This window comes from Brachyistius frenatus, unplaced genomic scaffold (assembly GCF_029030835.1).
Source record: "Brachyistius frenatus isolate BFR_SWC_R1_liver_20210118 unplaced genomic scaffold, ASM2903083v1 Contig_4, whole genome shotgun sequence".
NCBI lineage: Eukaryota > Metazoa > Chordata > Actinopteri > Embiotocidae > Brachyistius > Brachyistius frenatus.
In genome coordinates this window covers 1,819,256-1,832,415 of record NW_027210603.1, presented here as the reverse complement: position 1 = coordinate 1,832,415, position 13,160 = coordinate 1,819,256, and the positions used below count along the sequence as shown (strand labels likewise).

At 40.2% G+C, this 13,160-nt stretch overlaps 1 protein-coding gene across 1 annotated transcript; it reads left to right on the top strand.

The window, feature by feature from the left end:
- Nucleotides 1-989: 989 nt before the first annotated feature.
- On the top strand, nt 990-7,890 carry pmela (premelanosome protein a). The gene is made up of 12 exons (XM_069715222.1): nt 990-1,041; nt 2,143-2,238; nt 2,347-2,493; nt 2,743-2,877; nt 3,084-3,245; nt 3,326-3,610; nt 3,693-4,451; nt 4,559-4,723; nt 4,838-4,940; nt 5,938-6,143; nt 6,227-6,323; nt 7,333-7,890. The coding sequence occupies exons 1-12, from the start codon at nt 990-992 to the stop codon at nt 7,481-7,483; spliced, it is 2,358 nt and encodes a 785-aa protein (XP_069571323.1). The 3' UTR covers nt 7,484-7,890.
- The last annotated feature ends 5,270 nt before the right edge of the window (nt 7,891-13,160 follow it).

The following is a 13,160-nucleotide window of genomic DNA, read 5'->3' as shown; positions in this document are numbered from 1 at the left end:
GCACATCAGAATAACAAATAATAAATTGCAATATATGAGTGATATCTAATTTCTGGATTCGTTCATATTTCTAATGTGCTTCTTGAAGATGCTGCATAGGGATGTTTCATTACATTCATATTTGCAAAGAAAACTGAAAACAACAGGAAAACAATCATTGTGGAAACTAACTAATAATGTAAAAAATACTGGTTTTGTATATATATTTTTTTAATCATTTCTTAATTCCACCCTGAATGTGTTCCTCTCCTCCTCTGAATGAAACCGCGTCACTGCGAGCGCAGATTTCCTCGAGCTGCAGCAGCCCGAGGTGAACAGGAGCATGCGGAGGAACGGCACAGGAAATAAAAGGATGCTATTGATTTTCAGTGCACACACTCATCTTGTGACCTGCATGCACGCATAACTGTTAGGTCATATGTCAAACACAGGCTCGGCTCCAGCTTTACTCTCACACTCTCCATCCTAAAGCAGAAATCACAGACAACATTTGAGTTTATAATGTGCAGAAAGGATCTTCTGATCTTCTAATGATACACTTATGAAGGATGTCTCTTACTTTGTTTTTATTTGAAGTATTACATTTCACTTTGATGCTTTTTTTCTGGAGATAATACGGTGATTAAATTTGTCTTAAATGTGACCCACCATGGAAAAACACATTTTATTTGAAGTAAAAACAGTGTTAGCTCATGTGAGAATGTAAAATTTCATAATACTATAATAAGAAAGGTAAAAACAAACAGTTCTGGCTAAACGCAGCACTGGTTTGCAAAACTGTACTTGTTATTGTTCTTAACAGGGGTGGTGCCAGTTTGCAGACTCCCAATGATGTCAGAGGTGAGGAGAACATTTTATGGTAATTCAGGACCAAGGCCCTCTTAAAGAGAGCGAGACGACCTCTGCCAGGCCTCTGGGAGTTGTGTTCGGGTTCAGGACTGCAGGGTGAGGATCAGGGCTCAGACAGGAGACGGACGACCAAATATAGGATGAGGACTTTAGTGCTCCTCGTTTTGGCTTTCGCTGCGGCCACCGCAACAAGTGAGTACAAATGAAACTGCAGGTTTTAGTCAGACATGTTCGTGTTGGTTGTGCTGCAAGTGAATATCTTGAGAGACCTACATTTTCTCATATATGTCATATACGTTAAATTATCACCGTTCTGCAAACAAAAGCTGAAACAACTTTTTAAAGTACATTCTTGATTGTTAAACTCTTGTTTTTCAAAGCAGCTGTTTGAACTTAATATATATAATATCTATATAAAAAAAAGATATTAGCAAAGGGATAAAATAATTATCTCACCCCAATGAAAGTTTGTCTTTTTAGGAAAATCCAAGTTTAAAAGTTGAATACGAGTCTAAATAAAGTGCTTAATTTGACACTTTTCTGTTTCCTTTTCAATTACAAGGTCTGGTTTCAGTCTTTGAGTTTGGACAAAACATTAAGCAGCTATCACGCTCGTTTCATGCTGAGACACACTGCGCTTTGTTCAAGACAGGGACGGATGTATAAACTTTTCACACGCCTATTTTACACGTTACATTTCATTGAGCTGATGCTTTTTATCCAAAGCGACTTACAATATTACACCATTACGGTATTTCTTATGACAATTTTTTTATTCATGACCGCAGACTTAAATCATTTCCGAGGTGTGTGCGTTAATTCAGAGAACTGCATGAGGTGTTTTCTTTCTCTTATTATCAGATTATCTGATTTGTCTTTTTCACATCCGTTCACGCACACACAAAAAAAGAAACACCAGTAAGTCGGTGTGTGGGAGCCCTCATTCCTCTCACTGGGATTACTGATGTTTCTCCTCAGCTGACAGTCACATGAAAGGGATTGCAGGGCGGTGGGGGAGGGGGGGAGGGGGGGAGGGGATTGCAAGTCATGTGACTCCTACTGAACCCTGACTCTCCTCACCCCCTGTGAAACATGGACCTGCTCTTATTTACATAAGCATCTCAAACATTACGTTGATTATTGAAATCTAACAAACTTCACTGACAAAAGAAAAACTTAGAAATATATTTTTCCAGCTGCGTGATTGAATTCTTTCAGTCAATAATTGCAGGTTGTTCAGGGGTATTTGGCGGACTTTTGAGTTGAATAAATAATTTGTGATATTCCTCACAGAGCAAAGAAGTCAGTTCACACGTTATCGGTCGTGGAACTCGCGGATGTACCCGGTGTGGAAAGATGGAGACTCCAGATTCAGAAACTGTTGGTCCGGTGAGGCTCGTTCTTTACTTTACTTACGCTCATTCTTCCTGCCAGTCTGTCTAAAGATGTTAAACTTGTATATGCAATGGAATTTATTTTTGTTATTTTTTTTCCTAGGTGGTGAAGTAACCTTTAACCTTAAGAATGATGCACCCACCCTGACTGGAGCAAGAGCGACCTTCACCATTCAGCTGAACTTCCCACCGAACCAGACGGTGCTCCCCGACGGGCAGGTGGTGTGGTCGCGCAACTGCACCGTCGACGGTGAGAAAACTGTAGAACAAATAAATATAACATAAAAAAAAATCAAAATAAACAATTAGACTTTTGCGCTTCATTGAATTGTTTTTATGAATCTCCTCATAAGAAGTTTTCTCTTTAATTAATTCATAGATGATGAAAATATTGACATTTCCAGTTGCTTTATTTCAATCTATTCATTAACTTGTTTTATTATAAGAAGATATTTTATCAGATTTATCAGAAGTTTATGTTTTTTGTCTTTTTCTTCAGGGCGACAGTACCAGAAGGGTCAGGCTGTGTATCCGGACCGGGGCACCAACGGGACCGAAGTTTTCCCAGACGGCACGCCGTTCAGCCGGAAGCAGAGCAAGAAACCTCACTATGTGTTCGTCTGGAAGACGTGGGGTAAATAATAACCAGCCTGTTTGAAACATAAGCAGCTTTTGACTGACGTTTTGCAATTATTATAGATTATAACATTGTGGGTCACTTGAGGTTTATGATATTACACGGTTATATAACACCTGTATGTGGTAAAAAAAAAAATTATCCTCAAATTGTCCCAAAGCAACACAATGAGAGCTTTAAACTAAGTTCTTACTGATTAACAGGGCGTTACTGGCAGGTGGCTGATGGACCGTCCTCCTCGCTCACCATCAGCACAGACAACGTCCCTCTGGGCTCCTACAACATGGAGCTGGTCATCTATCATTGCCGGGGCAAAGACAAGTTCATCCCGCTCGGCTACGCTTCCACCGTCTTCTCCATCACAGGTGACCCATCCAACGGTTTCTAAATTATTCTCCAACATCTGTACGTCTTTAACGGCTCTTATCTCCTCCTCCTCTATCAGACCAGGTTCCCTTCACCTTATCACTCACCCAAATCAATGACGTAAACCAGAACGACCAGAACTTCATCCAGAACCAAGCCATCGGTTTTACCATCAAGCTCCACGACCCCAGCCAGTACCTGACCAACGCCGATGTCAGCTTCAGCTGGGACTTCGGCGACAACAGCGGGACTCTGATCTCCAGGGACTTCACCGTCACGCACACGTACCTCTCAGTCGGGACCTTCGAGCCTCAGGTGGTGCTGATGGCGAGCATCCCCAACGACTGTGAAAACCCGACCGCCGGTGAGATGTTTAAACCGATCTCTCCCCGTTTAGTTTCTGCACACATCCTGCTTGTCTCAGCTGTTTCACATTTTTCTTCCAGCTGCACCTGTTGAGGCGTCCGTTGTTCCGGCGACAGTCGTGACGGTGTCCACCGCCGCGGCTCTCTCAGCGGACCCCGTCGACGGAGGAGACGCGGTTGTTCTGGACGTTCCCGTTTCTGTTGCCACTGCACTCGCTGCGGACGCAGACACAAACACAGATGATGCAGTCGTTGACGCCGGCACGGCGGTCGTGGAGGTCGTGGAGGTCGTAGAGGTCGTCCCGGTGACACCTGCGGCTGTAGAAGAAGATCCCGCCGACGCTGCCGCTCTCACTGCAGATGTTGCTGCAGAGGAGATGGATGCTGCTGCAGATGCTGATGCGGTAGCTGCAGATGCTGATGCGGTAGCTGCAGATGCTGACGTGGTAGCTGCAGATGCTGATGCAGTCGCTGCAGACGACACTGCGGCGGTGACTGACGCAGTTGAAGATGATGAACCTGTGATTGTTGATGTCGTCGCTCCTGTCGCAGCGGAAGAAGTTGCTGATGTTGAGGTCGTGACCACCGCCGTGGCAGCCTTGGAGCAAGAAGTTGAAGCTGACGCTGCTCTCGAAGCAGCTGAAGCTCTCGCCGCTGCTGCTGCAGAGCTCGCCCCAGCTGGAACGGAGGCGCCTGCTGAGCCCGCAGATGTAGAGGAAGCAGCAGCAACAGATGTAGAGGAGGCGGCAGCAACAGATGTAGAGGAGGCGGCAGCAACAGATGTAGAGGAGGCAGCAGCTGAAGCTGAAGTTGTAGAAACTGAGAATGAAGTAGCAGCAGGTGAACTTTTACTCAAATAGCTGTACACAAAACAGTCTGATGTTTCTTGTATGAAAAGTTTAAGGATCAAATCTCTCTTTCTTTTTTTTTTTCTTCGGGGTAACCAGCAGGTGAAGAGGAGGCTGTTCCAGCTGAAGCTGAAGTTCAGGCTGAGGTGGAAGCGGATGAGACACAGGTCGCCCTCGTTCTGGCTAAAAGACAAGCACCAGAGCTGACAGCTGACTGCACGGTGTACCGTTACGGCTCCCTCGCCACGTCTGTGGATGTTGTCCGTAAGTCAACACGTTTCTTTGTGTCTCATACATTAAACGGGGACAAACACTCAAGCAGTATCTGGTTTATAAAAGTGTTATAATCGCTCTTCCACCCACTCTCTCCCTCTGCAGAGGGGATTGAAAGTGTGGAGATTGTGCAGGTGTCCAATGTTGTATCTCTGGCAACTGAGTTGGATCAGAACGCAGTGGACATCACGATCACATGTCAGGGAAGGTGGGTACAACATTCATCCAGTAAATTCACAAACTAACTGAACAGCAGGGCGGTTGTTGTGCTTGATTCAGTTTAGTCAAAAGTCACACAAATCAAAAATAATCCCAAAGTAGATTTCTAGTCATCTGCATGTCAAAAACGTTGGAGCACATTTAATCCAGACTATTGTTGATCCGTAACTATGTTTTCTTGACTTCTCTGATATCTACGGAGCCCGGGAGTGACCATAGAGAGAAAAATATTATATTGAGGCCACGAGATGCGAAAATATGTCATGGATTAGTCAGACTGGCTGTCGTGAAGCGAACAAACTCCATTTACTGAGGAAAGCTGTACTGTAAGAGATGGAAAGGATTATTGTTAGTAAAAGGCAATTAACGATGATATTAAGAGTTTATGGATTATATTATTGGCAATACGCTGCGTCATTATATATAAACTTATCTCATTCAAACAATTTAGTATCTTCAGGCCTCAATATAATTTTTTTTTATCAAAGGTACAGATGTAAAAAACACTGAAACAGCCAACACTTCATTGATTTCTCCAGTTTGTTCTTCATGATATTTTTGACATTTGGTCTCCTGTGATAATTTTGTGAAATCACCTTCATTCATTTTGTACAAATTTACAAAAAAACTTAATTAGGATATAAAAACAAAGGTGAATTACAAACTTTACTATAGACACAATTAGGAAAAGTTGTTTCTACACAAACAGAAATAAAGTTCCTCCAAATCAAAATCATGAGAGATGAATGGATTTGGTTTCATCTGGATGCTTTTAAAATAACTAATAAAGCAATAATTTGATAATCGTATCTTTTAATTTAACATTAGGATTTTCAAATTAGCCTCCAGACTTTTTGAGTAATTTTGTTTTTTCTCTTTTTAGTTATATTTTTATGAATTTAACACCTGACATGAATTTCTTATTTTCTTTTAAGTATATTTTAATGACCTTGAAGCATCATTCCTCCTCTCTCTCCTTCCTGAAGTTTGCCACTTGAGATCTGCACCATCATTTCTGATGCCGACTGTATCACGCCGGTAGAAACGGTCTGTAACGCGGCCACACCGTCTCCGGACTGTCAGATGATCCTCCGTCAGTTCTTCAACGACTCCGGAGTCTTCTGCCTCAACGTCTCCCTCACCAACGATGTCAGTCTCGCTGTAACGAGCGCTAAAGTCAGCGTGACAACAAGTGAGTGAAAAGAAAATCTTTATTCAAGGCCACTAAAATTCATCTTTTAGGTTTTTCTTTCCAGTAAGTATGATGTGCTTCAGTTTCAGCCATCGGCGGTACTCCAGCTGGAACTGCTGCCATAGTGCTGAGTGTTATGATCCTGGCTTGTGTCATCTGTTGCATTGGTCTGATGTACAGGTGAGTGCAGGATTTAAGAAATTAAATGATGGTCAATGAATGAAAAGATTGAGAGCAAAAACAGGAAAAATATGAATGTAGAAAATTTAATTAAACATAAATTAACAAGTTTCAAGCAAGGATGCTTTTATTATGGTAAATCATTATATATAGAAGTTCTTTTGACTCTCATGTTTACTTTAATGTCATCCTCAGCATCAGTCATAATTCCCTTTTTCATATTTTGATCGTATTTTGACTTTTGATTGAAAGAAAAGCACACATAAAAAATAGTTTTTTTTTGCCGCTGTTACTTTTAGGTCTGTTTGTAAGTTATATAATGCAAGAAAGAAAATCATCAACCTGTACAAACAAATTAAATATTTTGCAAATTAAAAGAGTAACTTAATATAATTTAAACTAAATATGTTGCTACAATAAGCAGCATGTTTGCCGAGTTTGATATAATGTCTGGGAAACAGTCTGATTTTTGAAATTTGTACTAAATTTTAAAAAAAATTCGCCTCCATGAACTCAAGATTTCTATGCAGTCTATAATTAACACACATCTTGTTCTTTTGTTTTCTGTTTTTTTTTTTAAATTTTGAACAAATTAAATTGTAGAAAGCAAACTTGTGTTTTTTAGGTGGTTATGTGTTGACCGCCTGCTCGTTGCTCAGCAACAAGATTCAGGAAGTCAGGAATCCAGCCAAGATCCCTTCGTAAAACTGCAGTGTTTTTATATTTCAGTGTGTACTGATCAAAAAAAGAAAAGAAATAAAAAAAGAAAACATGGTAATTACTGAGCTTTAGTGATGCTGCTGTTATTTACATTGTCAAACTTTGGGAAAAACAGGGCGGACTGTTTCCACCTATCTCCAGTGTTTTTAATGTGTTTAGTGGTTGTTTTTTTGTTTTTTTTTAGTTCCTCCTTTACTTATTCCCACACACTGTAAACATATATAAAGGAAGTTCTTTATATTTTGTTTAACTTCATCACCTGTGTCACCTGTGTCCTGCTTGTGAACAGGCGGTTCAAGCAGTACCAGCCGCTGAGAGACGACCGTGCCGACAACGGCGGCAGCTCCGGAGTGACGTCGGTGCCTCTGCTGTTGTGGAACCTGCTGAGTCGACAGTCGCCGGGAGAAAGTCGTCCGCTGCTTCAGGGACGGATTGTGTGAATATCAGCATCAATTTGAACATCTTCGACATCCGCTAACAGCTTTATAGACAAATACTGTCTGTAGTGACCCTGTAACTCCCAGACGTTAAACCAGACCATGTTCATGTGCAACATTGTGAAGGAATCAGAGTCCTTTGTGTAATAAACAAAAACAAAGTGTATTAAAGATGTTGAAACATTTGTAGAGCAAAGTTATATTTATTTTGACCTCTAATATTTGTATTAATCGGCACAGGTAGTTTAGAGAAGCCATGACATGTTTTTATTTGTGGCCAACTCGCACCAAACAATTAGAAAAATGAATGCTAACACTATTTAGTTTATTTTCTTTATATAATGTAATTTAAATCAAGTTTTATCACACAACATTATGATGTTTGCTACCCTGAGATGAATAAAGTGGAACTTTATCACCACCGTGTGTTTCTCTGGTGTATCTACATTCATCCTGATGTCCTCAGCGGTGAAGGAGGAGATGAAGCTGGAGACCATTTTCAATCTGATCATTACAAACAGAAATAAAAAAATATTTGAATTACCATGTGGCATTACCATTGAAAACCCTTTGTTCTGATTCAAGGGTGCATTAATTTTAAATAACTGAGATTAAGATAAACCAAGATTTATTTCCATGTGTGATGCAGCCACATTTTCCTTTTTGAGATATTACAATACTGTTTACCTTCATGTTGTACACAAACGCAGGAAATTCTCAGGTACAGAAACAAAACACATTTTACAATTTCTAATAGAAAAAAAGTTATACCGTCAAGTAACTGCATTAGTTTATTTTAATTATATCCAATTCAACTGGGTAATTCATTTACTCCCTTACTTTAATGTAGCATTAGTATTTATTATTAGTATTTTTGTAATAGCGTTTTAGTTCAATCTTAAAGATTGTTAATGATTTAACTACATTATAACAAATTCATGGTCACTTTTTATTTTTATTTTTACATAAATCTCTATCTTTTAACTGCTTTTTTAAAGTTAGAGTTGATTTTAAATGAACTTTAAATAAAATATTTGACTTTAAACACATTAAACTTGAAATTAAATGCGTATGAAATGAGTTTGGACTGCAGCAAACTACTACTTTATTAAATATGCATAAACCATATCGTGAACATTTAGATGCCCATTTAGGAGCAGCACATCCGGTCAGGAAGTGTTGTGGTTATAGGAACTACTGTAGCTGAGTGTACAAAAAAAAAAAAATTACTACCATCAGACACAGCTCTCATTTTACAGGCTTCCTTCATGCATTGCACCAACGAAGCACTTCTGATAGAAATATTTAGTTCGTATGACGCGCTGCAGTGCAGGAAGAAAAAGGGTTGACGTCACTGCAGCAGAATCTTGAATGGAAGAAGCTGTGGGACAACATGGCAGGAACAAAAGGTGTGGAAGTAAAAGGAAATGGATTATCATAACATTGCATTCATTTATATCATATTTTTCTCTTTCTTTTTATTCTAGTCGCTTCGTTGTGTGGGGGGAAAAGAGTCACTGAGGTCATGTAGGCGGCAGAATGAGATGAAACAGATGCACATCGTTCGACGTTTAAAACCCAGACAGGGTTTGTATCATTCCTGCGTCCACTCGTCCACAACGTCCCTTCGCCGTCCTTCTCTGTACTTGCACACATGCAGGACTCACACTGAACCTCCTTCCAACACACTGCAATGGTCCATTACAGTAATTGTCGAACACAGCCGTCCATCATGCTCCGACCATTAACATGTCTCCCGGTCACATGTTCCCTCTGTTCACTCCCGACATAATCCGCTCTGCACACACAACCCAACAGCCCTTCAGGGAGGCCGTCATTTTTCACAGATGATCTTTATCTCAGCCCTGTTAGCTTTTCAATAAGTCGCTGCGTCCTCCACACATTTCCCAGTCAGAGCAGACACCGAGAATATTCACAAGGTTTTAGGTTTTTCTTGACCTTTTTAACTCATCCCAGGCTGTGAAAGAGAGACGACCCGGAGAGGTGAGCCGCACAGCTCTGATTAATATGAGTGATTCTTTATTGGTCGCCACTCCCTGGCAACAGATCTTAAAAGGGATGCAGCTTCCCTCATCTTTCCTCAACGCTGCAGTGACAAAAAGGATGGACTGATAATGCTGTTGCAGCCCACAATCAGCCCAGCAACAGTGTTTTTATGATATAACCACTTGAACGGCAAGCGTACGGTGCACATGACTCCCCTCTTTCATGCTTAATATCTGATTAATTATGGACTTGTTTACAGATGGACCTTGAGAACTAAAGACACCTTAATGACACTTAGAAAAGGATAACTGACTTTAAAAAGTTGATATTTTTTAACTTTGAATCGATTGGAGTCAGAGGTTTTTTTTGGAGCCAGCCCCTAGTGACCACCGGTGGTATTGCATTAAGGCACTATAGCATTGGTCTCACGTTTCAGACCCCTGAGGCTTCGTCTGTGGGCTCAACAACCTCCACGTTCATGCCCATTTCAGAAAGTGATTGGCCAGCCACGTGTGCAGTGAGCAGCTTTTCAAATTTCTCTCTCAGGTTGTCCCTTCATACTTCACACTATGTCATCACTCTTTAAGTGTACAGCAGTTCAAAGAGAAACTGTTTGAAAGCATTCGCCATCATGGTTCTTCCTGTATTGCCCTGTTTGAGCTCCCACTGAATTCTGCATATATTGATTTTTAGCTTCCTAAACTTCCTAAAGTGGCAGATTTGATTTGATTTGTAACATTCAACATCAAATTTCTTTTCTCTTCATGAAGTACTTAAAAAACGTAGAAGTTTTAAAACTTAGTTGGACACATCCAGTGTTGCATGTTCACTCATTGTTTAGATGTAATAGTTTATAGCATAGAAACAACTGTGGTTTCTTTGCAGTAATCTTTCTGTGTATATTCAGTAGAATCCGATTTTTTTTTTTAGATCCTACATAAAAGGTGATCAAGAAATTATATAAAATTAAAGCTCAGTTTTTTTATGCAGTAATATTCTGTCCTGTTTTTTGCTGGCTGCTGTTTAAGTCAAGTATGATCAGGTTTCCCATCAGAGACCACACCCAACACATGAACTTCATATAGGAATATAGGCTGGATCCCATCACCCCCATAATAAAATCAGAACAGCTTATATTTATTTTATATTTTCCCACATGACATCTAAATGCCTGTTTAGAGTTTAAACATGACACATACACTGTGTTCAGTGCGTTGCAGTGGGAACAGATCTACTATAGCCTGTCAGTGTCGAAGACAAAAAATTGAATTTATGGCCCCTCGGTGAATCCTCCAAGAGGGATGAATTACTAATGGTAACATCTGGCTGATGGTTAGTATCACTGATACAGTCCAGTGTAAAATCAGGGAGGTGTAGGCCTTTTTCTTGCACGTGATTGTAAGTCTTGCAGTTAATTATAGTGCAGAACTGCAGTATTAACATTGATAAGAAACTCCGACAGAGTCCATTATGGCAGTTTGAAGCAGGATCTAGAGAAAGAATAGAAATTGTGACATGCTCTGTGTGAAGGGGGGAGGAGGAGAGAGTTACTGACCATGAGGCAGGTTTATTAGATTACAGAGCTGGAGAAGGCAGACCGTGACAGTAGCAGGCCCTGCACATGTAGAAGGAACCAAACCGAGCCTGTGTGTTTGTGAATGACAGACAGAAAAAGAGATGACCACATCAATGTGCTGCAGATGCTCCATTAGGAAGAGGAAACCCAAAGTTTAATTTCATCAGAAAAAGGCTGAGTTTCACTGTTGATTCATATATAACATTTTGTGTGTTTAAAAGAGACACAAATATGGCACAGTGACATTTGGTTGTGTATTATAGTAATATACAAGAGGATTGGATGCATTCAGTTCTATTAAAAGTCCCGAGCATCAACGGGGACACAAAGGGAGGAGAGTGCCACACCCAGTCCACACAGAGCATGCTCTGTATTACGTCAACTTTCTGCTGGATTTGTAGCCTGTCTGCAGAACTTAATTAAAATGACTTACACACACATGTACACACAGACTGCAGAAAGATTTGAAAAAGATGTACTAAAGCATATACCAGATTAAAATGATGGTACATACTTGTATATGTAAAAATATTCTGACATTTAATAGAAAATACTGGACCTTTTAAATATAGATAAAGTATTTTTTTTGCCATGTCGTCCTGAGTTAAAACTCCATGATTTAATATTTCAAAATCATAAGTTTTGAGGTTTTTTTTACTCTTGTGCTTTTTGTTCATCAGCCTTTGATATCTTTATATCCGATTTTATTTTATTTCTATTTTTTAGTTTGTCTCTTAAATCCCTTTTAATGTGTTTTATATTGGCTGCAGTCACTTCAGCTGATACCTGATGAACTATGGAAGATAAATGATGATACCAAATATAAAATGGCAAAATACATTATTTGAGATATGTCATAATAAAACGTGGGTTTTTAAATGTACTAAAGTGTCAGCATTAACTGTGCTTGAGTGGTGTCACATGTCACAGAGAAAAGGATTCAAACGCACGACAGAATGACGCAAAAATAAGGGAAACAAAAGAACTTTACTTACAAATTAAATACAGGTAATGGGGACAAACACAAAGGAAAAGTAAAGTTCAAAACAGGAGGAGAAAGGTAAGTCCAAAAGATGAGGGACCAGTTAGTCCAAACCACAACAAAACAGTTAGTCTGAAACAAGATGAAACAGTGAAATACACGAAGAAACAGGTAAGTCTAAAACAGGAGGCAACAGGTGAGTCTAAGCATGAGGAAACAGTCCAAAACATGAGGAACCAGGTAATTCCAAAACACCAAGAGACAGGTAAGTTTAAAACAGGAGGCAACAGGTGAGTCTAAAACACGAGGAAACAGTCACAAGTACAAACAGGGTGTTGTGGAAAATGTGACTTACTGTCATACAATCCTTCAATGAGAAACACAGAGAACAAACTAACCCTAAAATGAGCACACAGACTAAAACCGTGACAGCTGGTGCAACATCTTATCAAACCATCACTTTCAAAGTTACTCCAAACTCAGAGCCTCTGAAGCTGGCTGGTGTTTGTGTTTGGTCGTTCACTGAGTTCATGGACAGTAACTTCCTGTGACCTGTGAAAATCCTTCATCTGGTCAGAAATACAAACATTTATCTGACCATTCATACTCTAACAGGGATTACTGGACCGCCGAAGGATGGAATAACTGCAGAGTCATAGCTCTGCCCCAGACGCCCAGAATATCAATAAAGTGTTCCATTACAGTAAAAGGAGAGAGACAGAGAGGAGACGGAGGGAGACAAATGGAGGGGGGGAAGAATCGAATCAATGCGCCCATGTGATTCAATTTAAGGTTAGAATTTCACATTTTCCTATCGAGAGTCAGGTAACACAATCCTCGACACACGTTTGGTAGTAATATGAAGAAGTTTAGAAGTGTAGGAGAGAATCGAAGCCATATGTTTCTGTGCTGTGTGAACCATATGGATCTAAAAGTGATTCGGTAAGCAGCAGTCAGTGCAGAGTGTCAACGAGGGCATGAATCAGAGAGGGGAGGAGGGGGAGACATCTTTAGTTATCAGAACAGTAATGTGGGAAGCTTCCTGCCAAGTGTTCTGGTTAAGAGACACAGAGTGAGACAGCACAGAGAGGACACGGGTCTGTCTCTGAGGGGTA